Source organism: Haliotis asinina, chromosome 16, assembly GCF_037392515.1.
Source record: "Haliotis asinina isolate JCU_RB_2024 chromosome 16, JCU_Hal_asi_v2, whole genome shotgun sequence".
Classification (NCBI taxonomy): Eukaryota; Metazoa; Mollusca; class Gastropoda; order Lepetellida; family Haliotidae; genus Haliotis; species Haliotis asinina.
The window spans coordinates 22885457-22911311 of NC_090295.1; the positions used below are offsets into that span (position 1 = coordinate 22885457).

The 25855-nt window shown below is 38.2% G+C and overlaps 1 protein-coding gene across 18 annotated transcripts in view; it reads left to right on the forward strand.

Annotated features, from left to right (window-relative positions):
- LOC137268011 (kinesin-like protein unc-104) overlaps positions 1-25855 on the forward strand; it is a 76612-nt gene that overhangs the window by 583 nt on the left and 50174 nt on the right. For 16 of the 18 annotated variants that reach the window (XM_067802489.1, XM_067802481.1, XM_067802485.1 and 13 more), the window contains exons 2-4: positions 15694-15816; positions 23250-23368; positions 24056-24135. In XM_067802489.1, the coding sequence (XP_067658590.1) occupies positions 23269-23368; positions 24056-24135 (180 nt within the window). In that variant the 5' untranslated portion in view covers positions 15694-15816; positions 23250-23268. Of the gene's footprint in view, positions 1-15540; positions 15817-23249; positions 23369-24055; positions 24136-25855 lie in introns of those variants that run through there. The other 2 variants (XM_067802483.1, XM_067802482.1) reach the window with 2 other exon arrangements.

The window sequence follows — 25855 nt, forward strand, 5'->3', positions numbered from 1 at the left end:
TTGTCCTATTTTGGATATTACACAGTAAGGTCAGCATTGTGACATCTACAAATATTCTGTGCACATGATGAGTTTTAGATAGAGAGTGCTATGTCTTCATTGTACTTCTCTAGTTTAAGGCTTGTGATTTTTATAACAAATTTATTATTGAAACACTTGTATTGTCATGGTTGGACCTGAAGTTCTATAACATGCCATTTGAATATAAATGTTAAAATCATGATGGGTGACTGTTCGGTGCCAAGCTTATTAAAATTAAAAAATCATTTATGTGCATATGTAATGTTTTGTATTGCATACTGTCTATCATTCACTTATTTCCTATTGGCCTGTGAACATCTGGGTTAGTATTGGTCTTTAGCAGCTCATGGTTTGTACTAAGAGGTGACTGAGAGCATTGGATGGTCAGACTTGCAGATTTTGTTCACACAAGTCATCATGTCCGTGTTGTGTAGATTGATGCTCATGCTGTTGACCACTTGATTGTCAGATTTAGAATCGATTATTTACAGAGTGCGACCATATAGCCGGAATATGCTGACTGCAACGTTTAACTACAGAAAAACGTTAATGATCCTCCTGTCATTACTGAACCACAGTAATCTCTTTCATGATTTTCAAAACCTTCTGACATTGAGATATCACCTCAAAATCCATACATCAGTTACAGAAAAGCTTATATAGAGTTTAGGAACTAACAACATTCACATTTCCTAAGCCTGAATGTACTTGCCTAATATTAATCCTTTGATAGTCAATTTCATACAATATATGTTTTATGTGGTACCTGTACCCCCCACCGCTATCAAAAACCAAAATTACAAACTGACATGCATACCTCACCCTAAATATACATTCAGTAAACTAGAACAGGTATCAAAAACAACTTATTTCAGTGATGGAATATTAAACCGGGGAAGGACTCGCCTTAGAAGAAATTTACAATTTAAAAAGACCGAGGTACGGGCGAAAATACTGGCCTTGGCCTTGAATGAAACATTGATTTCATAAGCAGTCTTTGACCTGTCCACAATATTCAGTTGATCATACTGACATCATCACTTAGACATTCATTGTCAGTAGAGAAGCACATCATCTGTAAGGAAGATCCAGTTGTAGATAATGAGTAATAAAGGAAGGTAGGGTAGCCTTGTGGTTTTCGTGTTCACACACCAATGACCTGGTTCGATTCCTCACATGGGTAAAATGTGGGGAACCTATTTCTGGCGTACTCTTCCGTGATATGTTAATGAAACTATACCTACTCATTCATGGACTAATGCTGAATCTCTAAATACATATGATTTTAAGAGCAACTAGTAGTCCCATTTAAATTGGAAATGAGCACCAGTAAGATGCTAGATTTAGAACCTGGGGAAATCTAGACTTTCTTCAGCATTGCAGGAAAGGTCAGGCAGCTGAGTAGTAGTATATACAATGGGGGTTTTAAAACACTTTCAAGAAAAGTCTCTACAAAGCCTTATTTACTAAATAAGGCTTTGGTTGGGCCCTTAGCTCTTGCTACTATTACCCCTACTACTTAACGTGTGTTGGAGGTAACACTGTGCCGTACGGTACGATCAATAATTCTTCTCTTACCCGGCCTATGTCACGTTTACCTCGATGAAACAGTTTAACGTGAACCGCCTATGATCTCTTTGGTGTTCATAATAAAGGCTTGTTGGGCTTTTTGTATCCCCTGTTCTATGTACTTTTTTTTCTCGTCCTCGCTGATAGCAGACTTACGAGACTTGGATCGAATATCTTGTTTCATTCCGTTATATTTTGTGAGTTCAGAGAGGATTGAACGAAACTCCTCTTCTGAGATCTTACTATCAGAGAGTGCCGTGGAAATACGCCCACTTACTGTGTTGAGCTTTGCTTCGGCCAGAATCCTGATCTCGTCGTGTTTCAATACCTTACGATGCAGTCTGCGTGATACCAACTTAAGCGCCAACCCTAACACCCCTGCCACCCCAGCTGTTATTTCAATACCTAGCACTATAGGTGCAGCCACGATGGTAGCTAACAACCCAACACCTGCCGCCCCTAGTCCCATGCTGGTTATCATAAGGGTAGTGTCAGCCCCGTCCACGATATTGAAAGCTCTATGGTACTTTTTACATAGTGCTTTCCGCGTGTCACGGTCTTGTTCTAGTTGGCGTTTCACATCACATAACTGCCTCAAGCGGAACCCATCTACGGTTTCCAGCGTCTTCGCTACTTCCTCTACGACTGGGTACAGACCCATCTATAATATATATTTTGAAAGATATTTTAATTGGGTTTCAGTTAATAGTCCATAAGTGAATTTGAATTCTACAAGTTCTAGACCACTATTCAGGGTAATAGGTGAGAGGTTAATAGACTTTCCTGTTGTAATAAAAACCCCACTGAGGCTTATTAAGTGGTTTATATGACCCGAGGTATCCCGTTGTATAACAATACGACAATATTGACCTATGTGTTCGTCATACCAGTGTATTGTCAACCCGGGTACAATTTGGTGTACTCTTGAGGTGTTTTCATTGCTTAAATAAAAGAAGACTTCTATGATGAGTGTGGAAGGGGAGAATATATCAACAAGATTTATATTACTCAAATTATTGCTAAATGTTAATTTATTTTTCAATATAGAATTTAACCCATTTTTTTTGTCACCAATAGTTACCATGTGTAATCCCCTCTCCGGAATGAAATCCCCGACCCAGCTACCGTTGTTACTAATCTTAGAGATCCACTCATTTTCGCCTATTGTGATATAAGGTGAGGCGAGTGTTAAGTTGATCACCCATTTGGGCTCTTTAAAATCTGATAACGACACCCGTCTGTACACGTTGTCTTTGAAGTGCAGGATATATAAGGTGTCTTCCTCACCAGGCTGATCGAATCCCTCCGTATCTCCTAGGTCGTTAAGTGTAGTGTTGGGACGATGACTGGTCATTATTATACTATTACGATATAATTTCCAACTGGTTTTTTGATAATAGTTCAGGGGTGAACTTCATACCCATGAAGTGTATGTTGTCAGGCAGGAAGATATTGGTTAGTGATATCTTGTTTTCCACGATCACGTTGACCCCCTGCAGACTGGTGTTGGAGCCGACACCCACCCGCACGTAAACGTTGCAAACTTGATACTGGTGTCGTTTCCCCCACCCGAGTTTGATCCCCTTCACGATCTCGACATCATTCCCCGATGGTTCCCCTAGGTAGACTTTGATGATCAGTGTTGAGTTTGCCGGTAGACTCTCTAGTATAATGACCACGCCTTCGAATTCAGACACCAACTGCAATTTCACGTTTTGTATGGCCGGTTTACTCGATAGCATGTGGGCTGCCATAGTGTTGAGTGGGCTGACGACTACGCTACGTCTCTGAGTTGGGACGTAAGCCACGAGCAGGGTTCCATTGTTCACGACTTTGTTTAGGTGGTTGTCTTTGTTATCCGTGAACACGTAGGGGGAGCCGAGCCTAATATTGAGAAACCAGTCGTTATCGGGTAACAACACCCACTTGCATAAAATGAACACACTTAGAAGTGATGGACATAAGATATACGGACTGACTATAAACAAGACGTCCCTGTCGCCTATGGACACGAAACGTTGGATAGCTATTGATGGGATAAACACATACGCGTATGGACATGAAAAAATTTGAGGCTATTTTCTACAGCCCGCGTGGGTACTGGAAAGGAGCTAGCGCAGTAGATAAGCTAGCTAAAATAGCGCGAGTACCCCCGGAGGAAGCCAAAGCGTGGCTTGAAAAACAAGCCCTGTGGCAGATCTATTTGCCGGCACCACGCTACGTGCCTAGAAGGAGGTTCGGTATTAACATACCTAATAGCGTTCACCAGGCAGACCTACTGTTCCTACCCCACGACAAGAGGTACAAGTATGCCTTAACCGTAGTGGACGTAGCCAGTCGTTACAAGGAAGCCGAACCCTTGACCACGAAAGATTCGGCCCAGGTAGCCAGAGGATTCGAACGCATATACAAACGCAGTCCGCTGACGTGGCCAACAGAGCTGCAAGTTGACCCCGGACGGGAGTTCATGGGTGCCGTGTCACAACTGCTAGCCAAACACGATACAAAGGTCAGGCGTGGCACGGCCGGAGCCCATCGCAGCCAAGCCATAGTTGAGAGATTTAATAGGACTTTGGCTGAGCGCTTGTTTGGCCATCAGTATGCTAGGGAGATGGCCACCCCGGGAAAACGATCGACTGAATGGGTCACGAGGTTACCCAAGGTGGTGTCGGCAATCAACCATGAAGTCACCCGTCTCACCGGTAAGAAACCGGCAGACGCTATCAAACTAAAATCAATAGTTGCAGAGTCGGCCGCTCCATTGCGTGGGAAGGAGAAACAGATACCAGATAGAGCCCTAGTGAGGTATCTATACCAGCCGGGGGAACACGAGGGTGATAACCGTAAGCGGGCCACCGATCCTATATGGTCAGTCAAAACTTACAACATAAATAAAGTGGATATGAAAGCCGACGAACCTAACTTATACTACTTGAGGGATGGGCCGGGTAGGGGGTTTGTAAGAGAAGAATTATTGATCGTACCGTACGGCACAGTGTTACCTCCAACACACGTTAAGTAGTAGGGGTAATAGTAGCAAGAGCTAAGGGCCCAACCAAAGCCTTATTTAGTAAATAAGGCTTTGTAGAGACTTTTCTTGAAAGTGTTTTAAAACCCCCATTGTATATACTACTTGAGTATACGAAAATAATGTGATGGAAGTACTGTCAGACTGGGTAATTCACTTTAAGTGATGATTTGATCATGTATCCTCTTCTATAGTCATCATTTAAATAGGTGAGTCTGTAATTAAGCATAAGACATTTTGAATAACAACTTCCTGTTTACTGCAAATAGTGACATTTCAGTGTAGATTCTTACCCCATAATGAAGCTATAAGTGTCATTATTCAGTATGATATTTTTTGGAACAGGGTGGTTTTGATATCATACTTTAGTAAAATGCATCAGTCATCTCATAGGTTTCAAATGGGGAATGGGATTGTTACACTTTCAAATAATATCTTGTAAGTAAGGAGAAAACGTGCATCCGAAATTTTGGTAGACAATGTAACACCGGAGGGGGAGTGATTTTGCGACCCTGATGGTTTTACATTGTCTACTAAAACAGAGGAGAATTCTTTTCTCTAACATATGAACTGTCAATGATGGGTAATTAAAATGTAAATTATCATTTAATGAAGCTACAGAACAATAGCCGAAGTGCGCTTAAAATCAATTTAATGAAAGTAACTATAAGTAGATAATTTAACCTCACTACCCTCGTCGGCCCAGGGCCGTGTGGTACAGCGTCTGACTTCTGATCTGACATTTGCAGTTCCAATCCCGCTAGGGAAAACATTTGTGTGGTGAGTTTAATCTTGAACAAAATTTTGCATTTGATTTCAAACACTCATGTATCATTTGAATGTTGATGTTCATATAAAGTTAGGAAAAGTAAAACCTGGGAAGCGGTCTTACTAACGAAAAGTAATACCTGGGAAGAGGTCTTTCCAGCGAAAAGTAAAATCTGTCCCTCCAAAACAAAAACCTCAAATGCGGTTACTCTCGGAAAACAAGAGATGACCTAATATACAGTGAGAAGCACACTTTAGGTTTATATATATGTTATGTATTAAACATGTCTCAAGGATGTCTTTGTTGTTTGCAGAACTGGCATTGCTCTCCCTGCCAAAGAATTGCTTATGAAACCAGTCAATAAACATAACTTCCTGAATATGGTGATGATTTCAGCATATCATCACACTGTGCAGATTGATTACAGTTTGTACAGGTGTAGCACATTCTAATTAGATGGACAGATGAAATATGATCACCATTGCAAGCAGTAATGTTTTTCTGATGAATTGTAATCAATGAAATATTGGTTGTACGTGCCAATAACTGTCATTTGTGGTTGATGTTTTTTCATCATAATGTTCATTTATTCTTTTGATTTGACATTTATGAAATAATGGGTGTGAGATTCTAATATTTAAAATCAGTCTTTTTGAAAATTGATGAAAATACAGACAACAATGGTTTTCAATTTAATATTTATTTGATTAATGTTTTTATTACATTTTCCCTGCTCTGAACAAGAATGTCGTCATCACTTTCCCAGACATAATAACATTGCTTTCTATAGGCACATAAATACTCATTTTTGATTGCTTTATTGAACTTCCTAGTCTTCCCTGCCTAGAACTACAACTATAGTTCAAATGTGTCCAGGGTTCATTCATGAAATCACAGCTATACTGATCAACTTATGATCAAGTCAAATGTGTGGAACGAAGCAAATGTTTTGTTGTATAAGTTAGGCATACTGGTTTTGAGCTAGAACAAAGCTCCAGATATTTTTTCAAGCAATTGGGTGTTTACTCCCATGCCTGTTTATGTATGAGCAATTGCATGTTTTGAGGAGTATCTTGCATTTTGTGTACTCTCACTAGTTTAAAGAATTAAATATTTTCATCCAGAGTTTCTTATCCTTAGTGGGTAATTAACACCGATCTAGACTTGCTTTATTTAGGGTTTAATCATTGAAAGGAATGCTAGGCTGTTGGGAAAATAATATCATTCAGGAACTGTGAAACAGACCAGTTCTGAGCCACACATATTACCAGCCCCATGTGTATGTTTTTGACAACAGAATATGTCACCAAAAGCCCTGTGACTTAATGGCAGACCAAGGTAAACCCCATTCCTATGAACCTCTGTTCTAATATGGCCACATTTCCCGGCTCATGTAAAGTCCTATAATGGCAAAAAATCACAACATGAATTTCCTCCCTTCTATCTATCCATTGATATTATATCGACTTATATCAAACTTGTCTAATGCAAGCAAATATGAGGCCACAAATACTCCACCTCTGTCGAGGACTTCACCTGTAATTGTCGGGTACACAACACATTTATTGGCTAGCATGTCCATGGTTGTATAGGGTGATGGAGATGCCATTGTCCCGCCTTTCCAGTGAGTGAGTGAGTTTAATTTTTCACAGCACTCTGCAATATTCCAGCTATATGACGGCAGTCTGTAAATAATTGATTTTGGACCAGACAATCCAGTGATCAACAGCATGAGCATCAATCTGTGCTATTGTGAATTGATGACATGTCAGCAGAGTCAGTGAACCTGACCACCTAATCCCGTCAGTCGCCTCTTACGTTAAACATAGTGGCCTTTTATGGCAAACATTTGTTGCTGAAGGTCAGTTCTACCTCGGACCTTCACAGGTCCTGTCATTACATGACTGAGTTCTGTTTAGAAAAAATATGTCTGGTTTTCTGGAAGCATATAAACATAACCACCGGTTCGCAAATAATTACTTTGGAAACCAACATTGCTGATGGCACAACTAAATCTGATTGCAACCAATCACGAATCCTGAACACTTGCACCTTGAAAGGGCCTTATTAGAACAAAGGTTTGTAGGAAGATATGACAAATAATCTCTGTGGGAAATGAATGGGTAAACCCCTGTTCTCAAAGAAAGTCAATACACATCAAGACATGAGGCCTGACACTTAGTGTTGGGAATCAATTATCGGAGGACTTTTGATTATACTATTATTGATTATGATCAAAATATATACATTTTTTATGTAATCACAAATTTTAATGGTTTTTCCCCTTTTGTATTTTTCTATTTAATGTCCATTATAACTAAATGGGCTTCATACATTATGCCCACATGGGGAACTGAACCTGGGTCTTCGGCATGACGAGTGAACATTGTATCCACTCGGCTACCCTGCCATCCCTCATATGAGCAAGTGAGAGTGGTTTTATACAGGTTTGAGTTATATTCAAACAGTATCATACATAGTCTTCACACATAGTACCAGTTCAAGGAAAGGCTTTATCCTCAATGCCGTCCCTTTGCTTCACGTCTTACAGACAGTGCTAGTAATTATTTTTAGTCATATTAAGTGTGAATAACATTTTTAGAAAAATAACCAGCTCTTCATAAATCTCATTATGCTGCTCTGTAACTATCTATTATCTGGTTTGGGGAACTATATAAACACAGTCTCTTTGTCTGTCTGAATCAATTCAAATCTTTTACTTTCATATGGTAAATGTCTGTATGAGGATCAGAAGTGTACGGGATGCTTCCTTTTCCCCAACAACACATGGTGAGGTGTCGTTGTGAAGAACAAAAGGTCAGGATGACTTTGTTCATTGGCAGAAATTTGTTGTGATTAAAGCCTTGTGACAGTCAACAACTTTAGCCAGAAGTCCGCCCTTTTGCATAATGATTGGAAATGTGTGACTTAAATACCAAAGTGGGTCATTGTGTGATGATTGACACAAGTGTGAGGAATGTCCACACCACTGTAAACACTTGTTGATACTTTATTATGAATTGTAATGATACAAAGTTGCTTGAATGAGTTCATGCTGCTTATACCATTATTACAGCCATATCATGGCAGGGGACACTGGAAGTGGGCTTTGTACATTGTATCCATGTGGAGAATCGAACCCAGGTCAGGTCTTCAGCATGATGATCGAACACTTTAGCCACTATCCTAACCAACTGCCTTATGAAACTGAGACAATTCTGAGACATTGGAGGCCCAAATGGGTGTATTGTGTGAAGCCCTTTCCATGATATTATTAGGGTATTTGCTTTTACTGAAAGCAGTGTAGAACTGCCCTGATAAATTTCAGAGAATAGTCTCAGGATTATAAAATGAGCACTAGGTTTTAGACATTCAGACAAATATAAAAGAAAAGGCTGCAGAAAAAATTGATGCTGGTACTGGGTCGTGTGGGATGCACAGTAATATTATTTGTGCTTAATTGAAAATTGAATTTTTCCGTAATTATAACAATCACTGTAACTTACAATTTATTTCACTAAACCATTTCATTACTCAACAGAACCACCAGATTTCTGTTAAGGACTTTTGAAATTTGTATTTGCATGTCATCTGGACCCTTACATTTGTAGGTCAAGGTAAACCCTGGAATAAGCACTATAATGTTGATAGGTACACATTCTTTTGAATTTTTTGTTGCATAACTGAAGCTCATAAATTATTATACTGAATATTACCATTGCACACCTCAGCAATTGTGTTTGGCTGAGAGATGGACCAGTGCCAAGGTATTGCAAGGCTCTAATATGAACTGCTCTTCTCCACAGCATATAGTCTGCTGGCTTTGGTACAAAACCTGCTGGTGACATTTGAACACCCTGAAGAATATATCCCCAGTGTACCATTAAGAACAAAGAGTGTGCAAGTTTGTAACTAAAAAATTACTTGCATTTTGGAATCATTTCCTAGCTTCAACTTTAGTTATTTTTTGGACCCCGGAGAATTACCTCCATAAAGGTGACAGAGCAATTATGTGTGAGTTTTTTAATAGCTTGTAAAGATCATCTCAGAAAGTAAGATTCCTTGTGACTTACACATGTTGTAATGTGTCTTTGATAAAGTTGCTTATGGACCATCTGTTAAGGTAATGGAAAGAGAGGCGCGTCTCTAAATTTGTGCTGTTACGATTCACTCAAATATTCAGTGAGACCTGTGAAGGTCCAGGGGTAGAATAGGCCTTCAACAACCCATGCTGGCCATAAAAGGTGACTGTGCTTGTCGTACGAGGCAACTAACGGGATCGGGTGGTCAGGCTCGCTGACTTGGTTGGCATTGGTTCTCAATTGTGCAGATCGATGCTCGTGTTGTTGATCACTGGATTGTCTGGTATAGACTCGATTATTTACAGACTGCCACCATATAGCTGGAATAATGCTGAGTGTGGTGTAAAACTAAACTCACTCACTTGCTCACATATTCCATTAAATTTGTCAAAGAGTATCCTTTTATAAATTCAGTTCATTAGTCGCCATCACTGGAATAAAATATTAAAAAAGGGTGTTTTTACCAGAATTCAAAGCAAGATATGCAAAATGGAATTTATCGAAACCTGTGAGTGTGTTTAGTTTTACGCAGCGCTTAGCAATGTTCCAGCTATAGGGCAGCTAAGAGTGGGTAATTATACCGGTTAACTGGTGTATTGCAATTTGGTAGGTCTAAGATATCTGCATTGACAGTTAGGTGGTTTATTGTGATAAATTGTCATGATTTGACATATCAAAGGATATACTTTGTTGATGTTTCACTAAATTTATTTAATAGTTTATCACCAGCTGACTTGTTACTGTATTTGTTACCCAATATTTGTTATTAATACCGATTTGTGTGATATATGTCATAATAGCCTCATACAGCTCTACTCTTTGTCATGATTGAATAGTCAATTTAAAAGATAATTTCTCATTAAAGCCACCAGAACTAAAGTATGAATGCATTGTTTTATGATAGGTTTTGAGTCTTTAATCCAGTCTAAGTAAACTTATCCTCGGTACTTTTTGTTACTCTCCACTACGGAGTCTAACAAAACCTTATGGGAGGTCACGTCAGGTAACCTTTGAGATTGACCAATCAGAACACAGCTTACCAAATCACAAAAGTGGACATTCACACATACCTTTTAAACTTTTTATCTCGAAAAGATTTGTACCAGAACAATTACAAATGCTATTTAGCGTACGCTCTCTTCCGGGTGATGCACACAGCGCAAGTACAACCATGACAACGGTGAGTAAACAGTCGCGGAAAATAGTGTTTTGGGCTTTATTCAAGGATGTCATCTTGTGGATATATTAGCTAATGGTAACCATGTCAACAGAAACCCTAATGCGTATATACTGCAGGTCAAGTAATTGTGTTTCGTGCAGATTAAAGTGCCTCCGATCCCTAAGTAGTAGCCGTTGTCTGATTGGTTAAGTCTATTTAACCGTCTCACGTTTGATTGGATGGTCATTGGTCTCTCAAACGTTTCCTGACACAACCTTCTACTAGGTTTTGTTAGACTCAGTGGTGGAGTGTAACAAAATACACTGAGACTAAGTTTACTTAGACTGGTCTTTAATTGTGATTTCTATACAAGTCCATTTCTGTTTTACTAATATATTTCCTACCACAGGTTTTAAATATTTCATTTTGTATTGATCTTATATTCACATCCTGACACAAATGACAATCAAGTTCCAAAGTTTCTAAGAAATCAGACCCAGACAACCATAGAAAAAAAGCACAAAACGAATCAACAGTCAACTTAAAGTGCTCAAGTACAACTTGATGATTGTTAGACTGTTTACCAACAAGAATGTTTTATGCAATGAAAGTCAGTTTTACTGACTGCCTTGTGTAGTACATTTATATCTGATTTGTTACGCTGGGTCTGTGCCAAATGCAAAGTGGCTAGACTGGAATATTTTGCATAGTCGTGAACAAATGAGATCTTGTATGTGATGATCCATCCATCCATAGCATGACCTGACATGACAGTATTGCCCATTACTCAGGCACATGTGATATTTTCATTCTACTGCACACTTAGCTATTCACCCGTACAGTGAGTATGTTTTCCATGTGTTTTCAAAATGGCATCATTTTTGTCTGTTAATATTTAACTTTGTGGTCTTCATCCAGATCATTTAGAATTTGGTTGGTATCTATTTTTACGAGCTTTCAGTGGGTACCAGGTTATGCTGATGCACGGTATTATACAATATTCACTTCCTTTTTGGGGCATATGTTTTGATAAAACTGCAAAGGGCACATACATTGAGTAGAACTATGGAGACCTATGGTGGTGTGTGGTGACATGTGTTCAGAGGCCAGGGGCTCCTATTCTTTAACATTGCACTAAGGTTACCTTAGTAACCAACAACCATCCAAGTGCTTTGTGAATGGTTTCAGACCCAGGTCCGTGAGTTGAAGTTAGCAAGGTTCACACAGAATCATTTCTTCAGTGACTGCAGCTTGACTCTGAGAGTTTCTTGGACTTCAGTCCTGCCCCACAATAAAGCACTTTTGACACATGTGGTCTCACAATCATTGAATGGGTACCAGGTGGTATAAGATGTTGGCTTTTAGCCTTTTAGTGCCTCAGCTTGGGTAAACTGGGGTGTATTAACTGAGTGTGACTGAGTTGGGTTGAGTCTCAACTGTCACTTTACCTGATGAAAGTATCTAATGATCCCGAAACATGGAGCGGAAAGAATAAAGGAGATTTGACCAAAAAATATCTTGGTCATCTACAACAAGTTCTAAATGCCGCTAAAAGGCAGCAGGGTACATGTAGTGCACCCATCACAAAGTCCAGGAACAGATAGCAGAACTAATCACAGAAATGCTAAAAACCACAGCATTCTACAGAATGAAGTCACTTGTGAAAAAATACCGAAAAGGAAATTCACCTCAATTTTAGAAAGTAGATTTCAATACATTGATTAAGAGTGAGACAGATTCTTTGGACATATTGTCAGCAAGAGAGTCAACCACAGGTGTTTTTCATAAGCTGATATGGCTGTAACTTATGTGTACCTTCTTGTTTATTTTTTTTAAACTAGAAAATAATGTCAAATTTCATATAGTCACCTGACATATATAGCTTGACTAATGAGAAGGCATCCTTGATATCTTCAGGGTATACGTTCCGATAAGTCTCCACTATACCCTGGACGCATCTATGGCTCTGCACGTTAAATTTATTGCCTTCTCACAGTAGCCAATCAGTTAGGCCGCCGTTATAACTGAGCTTGCCAGTGTCAACAAAGGTAGCGGTCGCAACTGCAAAGGTTTGCTCGCAGTGCGTCCCAGATTTTAGTGAAATCATACAAACAAATTGACAGGTCCGAAACTTTAAAACAACATATGCAAAAACTCCTACCTCTTCCAGAGAACCTCTGCATGGTTTCTGTTGCCAAGTATAATCGGTTAGATAATTAAAAAAACGAAAGTGAGTTGTGATTGGTTCGCTCAACTTCCCAGTGTAGACACCTTACTGGATCAAAAGACAGTCAAGGGAGGTAATAAATTTATCGGGCAGAGCCGTAGATGTGTCCAGGGTATAGTGGAGACTTATCGGAACGTATACCCCTGAGATATCGAGGATGATGAGAAGGATGTTCAGATAGATTGATTTTTAGGATACAGCTGAACTTGAGGGAACCTTAAAAGGTTGAGTTTTGAGGGTTTAGGACAATCAACAAAATGACTAAAAAACACCAAACATCCTATTATCAGAGAATATTAGTGCCTTAGATGTTGTGTTATCTAATCTGCATTTAACATGTGTCAATGGCAGTAACAATGCAGTAATTTGCTACTCACTCGTATATGAATACAATAACCAACTTGCACCTGCTGGTCATGTGTACATGTTAATTAAGCTTGACTGATGTAATTGCAACAGTGAGGATGAGTGAGCTGAAAGTTTGGTCAGTTTAGGTATATGATTTATGTTTTATAGGTATACATTTGTGTTGAGTCAAATTAGGTGCTTGGGATTCCCAAATGAGGTTTAAACTAGAATATTTGATCCAGTATAAAATATGATAAGAATATATGAAATGTGAGTCCAATTAATAACCTGGAATTTGACACATCCAAATCTGACAAAAATGAGATTCAACTGTAAATCTAAACCACCAGTAATGATCATGTTATTGAGGTGTGGAAGAACAGGAGATCGCAGCGTGTTACTGTATCTGTATAGTGATGGGTCAGATTATCAGCCCTGCCATATTTCAATGAATTGGTTCAAACTTTACTTTGTTTGCTAACTCGAATACCTGTATTCAGTTGGGTTATTAACCATATTACATGTGGTGACTGTATCCTCGTCACAGAGGGCACATTATATTGCTTGACACTGTATGGTTTATGATCCAAAGGTTCAAAGCAGAATGAAGACCATTTTATGTATATACGGATTCTTTATTCTGTATAGGCAGTGTTTTGACAAATTCTAATGTCCTTGTCGAAAAACTACCTTATAATCTTTGTCAAAACGTATCTGTGTACAATGTAGAAGTTGCATATCCATAAATTGTCCTCATTTCTCATCTTGTCTGAATGTCTACAATGCCAATCAAAGAAGTACAAAGCAGAAAGTGTATCATGAAAGTCTTAAAAAATATGATGTTAGTTTCTCGTTCAAATAGTGTTGCAGTTGGCTTTTCTGCTTAGTATTGACTAATTGAGCATGGAAGGTCAAGGAGTCATTGGTATTGTACCAAAGTTTCAGTTTGAATGTCTTGATGTCCCACTGAGCAATATTCCAGCTATGTGGCAGCAGTCTGTAAATGATCAAATCTGGACCAGACAGTCCAATGATCAACAGCATGAACATAGATCTGTGCAATAGAGTGAGTGAGCGAGTTCAGTTTTGCGCCACATTCAGCAATATTCCAGCTATATGGCAGCAGTCTGTAGATAATCGAGTCTGGATCAGACAATCCAGTGATCAACAACATGAGCATTGATCTGTGCAATTAAGAACCGATGACGTGTCAACCAAGTCAGGGAGTCTGACCACGCAATCCCGTTTGTCGCCTCTTACGACAAGCATAGTCGCCTTTTATGGCAAGCATGGATTGCTGAAGGCCTATTCTACCCCGACCTTCATGGGTCCTATGCAGTTGGGATATGATAAGATCTGTCAACCAGGTCAGCAAGCCTGATTTCCTGGGTTCCTGAATACCAGCGTTAACCCAGATCTTCATTTCTATGAATACTGATAAGTGTCGAAGCAGTATACTCACAGTAAAGACCTAAATACTTCATTCCAATTTTATCCTTTTGAACAAAAGCATCTAAACCAGGCTCACTTGAGTTTGATATAGATTTGTCCATAACCATCTGTTGTTTCAAGTTGTTGAAAAAAATCTGTGACCTTATTTAAATTAATGTTTACTTTTGAACCTTTTAAGGTTTTAAGTTTGTGATGCCTGACATTCACATTTTACATATGCGTCCCTTCATCAATCAATAGATCCAGAATGATCATTTGATTGACTGAGTGGCTTGTTTCATTAGCTCCATGACATAATACACAGCTCCTAGAATGATTCACCCATTCATGAAAGTATAAAGTGAGCCTCAGTTTCGTTACAAATGTTTCATTGATTATGATGATGACATAGGCCCGTAGTTTAGCCTGTGGCCAGTTTGGCTCGTGCAGCCATGTTTGTCCATATCCTCCATTATAGAACCCACTCAAGGGAGGCCAGGTGTGAAAGAACAAGAGGTAATCTGTTCCGCTAGACTAAATGACAAGACCAACAGTTACTGAGGCGATGCCAAATTGACATAATGTCTGCAGATCAATACTCAATCCATTCCCAGCATCCTTTGCAAGTTCAAGCTTAATAGTAATGGATACGTGACGGAATTCTGATCAATATTTCCTAGTTCCTTTGAGGATGGCACTTTGCTGGGCCAGAAATACCATTACCTATGCTAATTTATTAATTTATGAAGAAATATTCCCCAGTTTGCTCAGAACGAGACTGTGTGCCAGTGGTTTCCTGCGTGTAGTGAACAAACAAATGAATAATGTGGTAGCTGGTTGGCATAGAATCAGACATGACGTGATACATTAGCAATTCTTCCCAGCCTCAATGATAATAATAAATACACCTATAGAAAAATGGTGGATCTTGACTTGTCTCCGAAGAACTGCATGGAAGGACAGGCCTTCCAGCATGGATATTAAATAGGATGGAGAATATTTGACAGCCTGACAGAGTTCTAACATCTGGTTCTTGACATCGTGGCTATTTGCTTTCAGGGACTGGATCCTGAGGGGTCGGTCTGGATCCATTTCAACACAAGAGATACAGACCGTATCGCTAGAAACTAACATTTTTGCCAAGTCGGCTGGGAGGACTGCATTGATTTCTGGAAGAAAAATGTAAGTTTCATTATCATCTTTCAGGATTTTGAACCAGTGGAGAGAAAGATGTGTGTCTTTGGTTATGTCACTGTAAAATATGTAATCTTATGACGGAATTTGACAACATCATGTCAGCCACAGTAATGTCCATTTCATTCTGGTTTTGACATTTAGTCTGTCCCAAGACATTTTGGGTACATAGTAATTACAAGGTTTCCCCATAAATTTGTCAGAGCCATGTAATGATGACAAGAATTGACTGACAGGAATGATCTAGAGGAAGCGGATTGTATCAAGGGATTGCAACAGATGAAAACAACTGTGATGATAATAATCTATTGTGTCACGTACATCTTGAAATAAAGTCAATAAATGATGGGATGAAAATTTTGTGGTTTTGGACATTCATTGTCAAGCTGCTTTAAGTAAAAAATTCAGTTCTGTGTTATGACACAACTGTGACTCATCAAGGATGGTGACGAGAAAACATATACATATTGATTAACAGTGCCATTATTAGTGCAAAGCTATTTGGTTCTGTGTTACATGTCAATAAGATGTACTTAGTTTGAAAATGAAGACTGTATTATGGAAGATGACGCCATGGTTGAAAATTGAATGCTGTTAAGATTCAGTCAAAATGGCTGAATTTTATTTGAATGTCTGTCATTTGCAGTGACAACTTTAAGAATCAGTAATGTTTGTAATCCAGATTTAAGGAAAATAAAATTCACAGCATGTAAAGAATAAATGTAAGTTATGTAACAAAGACAAATGTGTTGCTTAACTATTCAAAATTAATCATGAAATTTAAGAGATGGTTGTCAGAACTCTAATGTTAAAAGCTACAGGGTCAGTAGAATCAAAGTATTCAGTGGGAGATACAGTAACCTCAAACTACATGCTGTCCTCCATCATTTTGAATGCTGAAAATGTCAAACAGTCTGTGTATATGACCCCAGTGTGCGAAATAGCCACTGGTCCACTAGCCAAAGGTTTCTACAAATTTAGGATGGCCAGTAAATCTCCACAGTCACTGGCTCGCTTGGCAAGTGAATTTTCATGGCATCAAACTGTAATGTATTAATGATGAAAGCTGTGTGTACATTCACATGTTGGGCTAGTTAATTGCCACTTTTTACAGTGTTCCAGGTACATTATAGCGTGTTTGCTGAATAAGTTGTATCAGACATTTACCACTTTGATGAAACACATGGGTTTATTGCTGGACATTCTCTGGGCCAAAGGGATTCAAACACTGATAGACAGAAGTTGGTTTCCAAGGGAAGTAACTCTACTTGGCAATTGCAATGCCTTAAATGACTGGTCCACGTGCACCCATATAGATTGAAGTTAGTTTGAACTCACGAGTGATGACAAAAGTTTTTCAAAAAGTGCCTTCACTAATATGACGAAGATTGTACAGGTGTAGATTGTTGGAACCGATGAGTTTTTCATGGTAAGCACTCACAGTCAGATCAAGACACAACTGATTGTGACCCTTCAGTCAGGAACGAGTCATTGTGATCCTGATGGAACATGTTATCTTGTATTCAGTGGAGTTATATTTATAAGTAGAGAGTATAAATTGGAGAAAATGTTTATTAGTGTACAAGAGTATAAATGTGTTTTTAGTTAACCATCGCATGATCTCCAGTTGTTTTGGGTATTTTTGCAACAGCTCCTTACCAAAAGACTTTTTTTTCATTGTCATCCAATCATGCAAGTAGTGGGTGTATGGGGGTTGACACTATTCTCTGCAGTAGTGGTGTAATTTGTACCAGACAGTAAGCACATTTTTGTATGGACACAGTAGGCCAAAATAAATCCAGTATAAGGCAAATATGATGAATTTTTGGCAATGAATCCAAGCAGTTGATGTATAATTTATAATTACTAGTTCAACAAAATATGGATTTTTTCAGGGCAACATTAAGTCACCCAGACCTTGATTCAGTTTGATTTGATTTTCGATATTGGACCCTTGATTTGATCATTTTCAATTTGATTCGTCAAACATGTAAAGACATCAATCATTTAACTGTCGGAGTGGGCTGTTTTAGTGTGAAATCCATCAACATGGCAGTGTCTACTAACATCAATTATAATTGGATAATTAGCTCAGTGTCAACCAATCATGTTTCACCTTATTTCAGTGCTTGAGACTGATAAAATAACATTTTGACTGTGTGGAAATGATTTAAACTGGTATTCAAATATGAAATGGAAATAGTGGTAATGATTATTGAAAACAGAAACTTAAATGTCAGATTCAGTTTTCGATGGATCAAACCGATTCCTTTAAGCTTTACATGTTTTTAACCACATTGACTTGTGTTAATTTTTCATGACAGTATTACTGTCAATTTCAGTATGCAGTGTTAGATTTGGGTGAAATTTTGAGTGGGTCCAAATTGATGAAAATGATGTTTCTGGACCCCCTCCAATGTTAAACAGATGGGCAGATGTAAAATAGAGAGGGTCCTCACTGAATCTGATGAGTCAAAACACTCCGAAACCCTCTCTTGAGCCAACACTGAGTATGTAGGCATGTTAAATGTTGTCCTGTTTGGCTTGCATATACTGCATCTTGCAAACATTAACAACACCCAAATTCAAGTAAAAACAAACGGAGGGTAGCCTAGTGGTATAAAGCATTCGGTCATCATGCCAATGACGCGGTTTCGATTTCCTACATGAGTGTTATGCTTGAAGCCCAGTTCTGGTGTCCACTGCCATGATATTGCTGAAATGTTACTAAAAGTGGTGTAAAACCAAGTCATATACTGAAGTGAAAACACAAAGTTCCTGAATGTTTGATCATATTGTGATAATATAGTGAATTCTTGAAGGGGTATGGTTGACAACTCACTGAATATGCAAGGGCATCATCATGAAAGTCCTAACTTGTACTGGTCATAATTAAGCTCAAAACACAATACCCCTTTGACATAGAATGAAATGAGTCAGTGTAGCTGATGATTTGGTCTGAATGGTGGTTACATGACTTGCATATTTGAAACAAGAAGATTTGGGTTGTAGACCGCTTGCTCCTCTGAATTTTCTCTTGGCTCAGACTAACAGTCATTGGTGTGTCTTGCCTTGATGAATGTTATAAACCTTCTTTTATCTCTCTTTGTGATGCACTGGCAGAACACAACTTTGAAATAGCAAAATTACCCTAGTTTTTTATGTTCCATGATTTGTTTGTGAATCTCATGATGTCAGTTTCTAAAAACAATTGTTAAAAAAAGCATTTCTGCAGTTACCATATGAAATGTTTTGACTTTCCAGTATTTTCTTCTTTTGGCCAAAGATTACTATCACCCTGTTTTTCAGAGACACATAAAGAATAATCAGCATGTATGTAATTGCTTTGTCCTTGAAGTGAGTTGATACTTCTCTTATTATCAAAATGAATAGAATAAGAAACAAAAACTGCGATTGAATTCCTTCACAGATATGGCAATCAGAATGCCTCATTAACAAGAGGTCACCTTGACTAGAAGATGCAAGGTGCGCTTTAGATATCCCAATGAAATGGGAAACAACAAAATCAATTTCAAACACCTGGAACCATTTGTCAATTAGCCTGAGAATATCACCGTTGGAGAAATGTGTGACCATTATCAACTGTTGACAGTGCTTGAGGATCTTTATCATGTCCATGATATTCAGGGTTACATCACACACAGGGTCAAGGCTGACCTTGACAAAGCCGTGATACAATGCTGTATCTACAACCTTCTTATCATCCAGCAGCATGTCGAGGCTGATTTAAACAACTGATAACACAGAATAGTAAAGATAAATAAAAGGACTTGCCATACGTGGCTACTTCTGTTGGAAAGACTTCTGTCTTGATAAAGATGTGATACATCTTTTATTATCAAAAGGAATAAAAAATGAAATCCTTACTTCAAGTCAGTTCATATGTGTAGAGGGGTAGTGTGAGTGGCCTAGTGGTTAATGCATTCACTCATCATGACAAAGATCTAGGTTCGATTCCCCACATAGGTATAATGTTTTAAGCACATTTCTGGTAACCTCACCATGACATTGCCTATATATTGCTAAAAGTGGCATAAAACACACCTCACTCATTCATAACTTTTGTCCTCATTATTAAAATTTAGGTTGGGAAGACGGAAGTCTTACCCATCTATTTTGGGTATGCATTTTTAGCAGTTTTAGTTTCTGAAGGTCATAAAAATTACTTTCGTAAACATGTGGCTCAATGCGAGTAATTCATGAGTTTGCTGCATGCCATGTTGTTATGGAAGTTCTTCACATAATCTTTCAATGTTGATGTCGGATATCCAGTATTTATAAATCACTTTGATGTTCACTTTCATGGCTTTGATAATATTAAACCACACAGTTGAGATGATCACCCAACTTTTCAATTAAACCATGCTGTCTCGTCCGTGGTGATTAAAAGGATCAAAACAAATATGGCAGACAGATTGTATGCAAGTGCAATAACATTAAATGACTGGTCATGACTGTTATGCCTAAATTATTGAATATTGCGATCAGAATGCTCCAATTAATCATATGTGTTCCTTCTGCCAGCATTTATCAAAATTATTCATAACTGAGAAATGTGTCGGGCAAAGTTTGCATCCCTCTTTAATTAGAGTCATGGCTGAATGAGACACGAGAGACTATCTTAGAAACAGGGAAAAGACAGTGTTGTCAGTGCAGACAGAGTTGTCAGTCGAGTCAGTGGGTCAGCATGGTCCCTTGTGGTCAGTCAGCATTAGTGAAGGTGGTGTGGCTAGTCATGATAATTGTAAATTGAGGCCTCTGCTGGAATGTTAGCTTAGGGCTCTGTTTGCAAGCCTTGGGAGTTGGTGAATGTCAGAGGTTGCATGGCTCACAGATTATGGAATGGATTGGTATCTTGCATTTTGCCTGTCTTAATATGTCATGAGGACAACTTGTTGAAGTGGCATTTTAGAAGTTGGGAACAAACTATTAAGAATAACAGTACAAGAATCCTTATTGAAATGTTGCACTCATGAATGAAAGTTCTTATCCATAAGGTTTGTTCTGTCATAAGAAGATTCCAATGTTTTAATATGTCATTCAACTGTTTGTTTTTTTTGTATACATTGAACCTGCGTTTTATAAATTCATTTTTATGCTTAGACATTCTTTACAAAGTAAATCATATTATAAAGACCATGCTGAAATGAAATGTTACTTAATTGATTAAAAAGTGCAATGTTGACAAAGGTAACCAATGGCTCTACAATGTACAGTCATAAGTAAATGCTGTATACAATGCTGGCAATAGAGATCAACTGTCAGAAATTGTGTAATTCATAGCGCTGACTAAAATGTTCAATGATTCGAAATGTCATTCATGGGAAGAATTAGAATTATTGATATGGAAGTTGAGTGAATGATATTATTGTGCACAAACTATTGTGATAAATTTAGTATTAATTTACTAGGACACTATACAAAACTACATCTTCATTTGTGAGCTACCTCTAAATTACAAAGCAGTTGAAGTCATAAGTATGACTTGCAGCACAGTATGGTTAGTAACCACTGATCAATTTTAACACAATGAAATAAGTCATGTCTGTGGTGAACTTGAGGATAATTTTCTATCAGATATGAAATAAATATTGTACATGCACACTTGTCATGAGAGTTATGTGTATTATTGTATGCTGTTCATTTGATAAATGTACGTATTGACCAGCCTCTTTAACATATGTTCACATTGCAGTGTTCAGCTATATTACATGACATCTGGTATCCAGTGTTTAGCAAGATACTGATACAATAATTAGTACATCTCAGGAACATCTGGGAGTAGAGGGTAACAGTCTCTTTGTCAGCCATGCTTCAGGTGTTAATTGGTTGTATTGAAACCACAGTCGTTATTTCTTTTGTCATTACAATTGTGCAGGTTGTTAATGTTGAGTCATCTGATTCTTTGCAATCTGCTTCAACAGTTTAGGTTAGATTCATACTTGGTTTCTTAAATTATATAATTTAGAAACTGGTTACTCCATTTTAGTTAAAAAGGAGCCACAGTAAACTAGGGAGTATCAGAACCTGAAGCTGAGGAACATCAACAGCCTTGACAATTCTATTGTCTATTGTGGAAGGGTCTTGGAAGAAGGGAAGTTATGTGGTTCATGGACTGAGAGTCAGTCTGAGGTATACTGAGTGTGCTTCATTAAGGACTGAATTATTGAAGTGAACCCTAATCCTGTGGGTTTGCCAGTTTGGTTTGGGCATGGTTACCTGAGCCTTGATGCACAAAGGGATCTGAGCTCTGAGACAACACTACAAGATAGACTTGCAGTTGTCACAGCACCAAGAGGATATAAGCTCCCACACTCTGGTACAGTCTTTAAGTCGTAGTGTTAATATTGCTTAGGCAGGCTTCTTGGCTTGGAGTAATTTATGGAGATGTGAAACAAAGACAGTGTACTTACACCTTTGCTTGATTAAGCTGCTTGATCATTACAAACTATTCATCTTTACTGATGATACATGTCAGATTATTCCAGTTACGTGATAACTTACAAACCTTGTCATTTCCTTAAAAGAAACCATTGTAATGACCTCTTAATCATGCTCACAAAATAGGAGAGACTGTTTCCTGTTAATTTGTCTGTCTTGTGAACATTGAAAGTACCAGTAATTGTGCGTCATTTTATACGTGACATTGTCCTACTCATGTCTGTGCTAATAGTGAAAGTCATAAGTACATGGTTGAATAGTTGAATAGTACATAGTTGAATTTTGAGGACTGACCTGTTTTTGCTTTCTTGTGGTTTTAGTATCCTGTCCATGATGGATTATCTTGTCTTTAATAAGTAGTATGTAACATCATTTTGTTACATGGTTGTCAAGGTGACCCCTGAAATTGTGGAATTTGATACCAACTACAAAATACAATTTTGGGGTCTTCATGGACTACGTCCCTGCAGAACCTAATAAATAACTTGCACGTTCTTGGTGTTTGACTGCTGCTTGAAAAGTAAGAGTAATGCTTCTAGAGTAATGCTTAGTTGCTGAATATATATGTCAGTTTGATAGAAACAAGCAATACATTTTACATTTCAAAGGAGCTGACATAGAAGTTTCAAGACTGAGGAAACTCTACACTAAATGTCCTGGTTATATAGACTTGCTGTATTCATGGCTTTAGCTTTGCAGAAGGGTCTAGACAGAAGATAAAATAGTGTGGTACAGGGACTGTGTGACGGACTACTGTTGCAAATCTGTGTGTATACAGTATACATACTACTTGGTACTTAATTACTCTGTTATTTGTAACAACAGAGTCAACCCCCTCTCCCTCCCTCACTTATGAGTCCTCTTCTTGTGGTGAGTCTGAGGAAGACGTTTTTTTTAAATGGGAAGGCATTGCCAAATTCTATGTGTGTTTTATGTAATTAATCTATTCCATTTTCTAGTTACAGTTAAGCTGCCATCATGTCATCAGTCAAGGTAGCCGTGAGGGTTCGCCCCTTCAACTCGAGGGAAACATCAAGGGATGCTGAGTGCATTATTAGTATGCAGGGAAACACTACAGGTAGGAGTTATGTCCTCTTGATGGCCTTGTGTTGTTGCACCTTTATAGTTCCTTATTCTTGTCACAACCGTGAATGGTAAATCTGTCGCCAATAACTAATGTCGTTTATACAAAATTTGTGATAGTTATCTTCAAGAAAGGCAACTTTGATTCTTATTGTTGCTGTCATTTCTTTTATGTGATTTTTAAAGGCATCATTTTTCTTGAGGAAATTAATAGATATCAATTTGGCAACAGAAGGAACATTATTTGGAACTTTAAGTCGAAAAATGATGCATGCCTGTCTCCGATGATGCCCATTTGGTCATTGGGTTTTTCCGAAGATCAAACAGCCATAACTAAACGAATTGTAAACTTGGATGATTAACATATTTTTCCCTTTGTAATTTACATTGTCATTTAATATACATTATACCATAAGTTGATATACAGTATACATTATTTTCCAAATTTACTGTATCCTCAGCACTTATGTAAAACAGAAACTTACTCCAGAAAGAGTCTTTGACCAAGGTACCTGAAGTCAGATGATTGTTCTAGTTGATTTTTCTTATTTGTTTTTGTTTTTTTGTCTTTTTTTTTACTTTCTCAAAGGGAGGAAAGTGTTGTTATAGGGAGCATGAGGTGGTGAGTTGTGATAAATGATTATAGAGCCATATACTTCTACTGTCTGTGTGTCTCTTGCAGTCATCGTCCCACCTAAAGACAAGAAGGACGGGTCGCCAAAGAGCTTCAACTTTGACTATTCCTACTGGTCACACACAAATGTAAGAATTTCAATAGTTTTGGCTGTTATAATTCATTCTAGTGTTCATTGAATCAAACCATGTCTCTTTTCAAATTCAGTTCGTTATTCATGATCATTAGTGCTGCGTCTCTTTGAGTTCACCGGAAATCAGGGTCAGTGGGGTACCCAGGTGGTATTTTTTGTTTGCTTGAAATTAAAGGTTTGATTTCAAGGGTACAAGGTGAAGCTCATTTCTGGTGTCCCCCACTGTGATATTGCTGGAATATTACTATGAGGGGAGTGAAAGTAAACTCGCTCGCTCACTCACTCACTCACTCACTCACTCACTCACTCACTCACTCACTCACTCACTCACTCACTCACTCACTCACTCACTCACTCATGACCCAGTGGCATAGAAACTGTTCATTCTGTCAACCACTTGTTTGTCTGGTCTGGACTCATTCATAGTGTGACCCTTGCATAAATCAATAGTAGCATTGCAACTATCAAGACCAAGCTAAAGTCATGATCACCTTACTGTTAAGATAACTGTGGAGAACAGGGCCCCCTGTTAGTCTGTCCAAATCCTATTATGAATGTCTACCAATTTTCAGTGAAACATCATCGCTTTGAAATGATACATTTATGAAAAAATTCTTTATCCAGATAAATTAAATGATACTATCCAGATGAACAGTTTGATTGCATTCATAAAGCTGTAATGTGACATGGTTGAAATATTGCTGACTGGGTATATGATGTCCTACTGACATTTGATGGTTGAGTCTTATTTTGAATTTCTGTTTGAAGGGGGTGAGCAAGTAAAGTATGTAATGACATTTGGACTGCTGATGTAACCGCCTTCTTATTATACGTGGAGTGTGGTTACACCTAGCAGTGACACTGCGGCTTGAAGTCTGTGTGGGAGGGTGCAAAGTGTGTATGTCTGAGTGATGTGTTATTACACATAATCACACACTTCCTGTGTATGATGGGGGCCTCAGGACATCTATGTCAGTGCAGCTGTTTTCGGGTGATTCATAACCCCGGGAACACAGCTCGTCAAAACAGCCATCTGACTCATGCATGTTGATTTGACATTGCGCATAAAAATGTCAAAAGATCAGAAGAGAATATGTTTTTGCTTTGATTGATAAGATTTTTTAATAATCATCAAACTGCAGTTGATTCTGAAACAGTAATAGCGTTTTTAGTAAATGTTGACTTGGAAATAAGAAATGGTTATCTTGATGGCAGAACGATATAGATACCATGACAAGCTCACACACCTTTTCCTAGCTCTTCACTGAATGATCAGTCTTGTTGTTTATTGGTCACAAAATACTTAATTTGAGAACCATAACACTCAGCTGAATTTAAAAACTATGTCAGTGATGTGTTAAAATCATATTTTATATTTGATACAGGGAAAAATCTTTTAAAAAACCCAAACATTTGTATTTAAGTCTTCAAAAACACTCAGTCATTACATACTGGTTCATGGTTGATCTTGTCAAGACAAGTTGTAGTTTTATCTGTCTCGATGTCTTGTCACTGAACCCTACATCAAGCTTCCTCAGTATTTGTTGCTCACACTATTGACCTCTGGTTGATATAGTCAAGTTTCAAGTATCACCTGTCACTGATAGAGTTTCACCGTGCTCAGTCAGAGAAACCAGTCTTCTAGCTCCCTTATAATTTGTTGCTCACACTATTGATCTCTGGTTGATATAGTCCAGTCTTAACTGCCTCCTGTC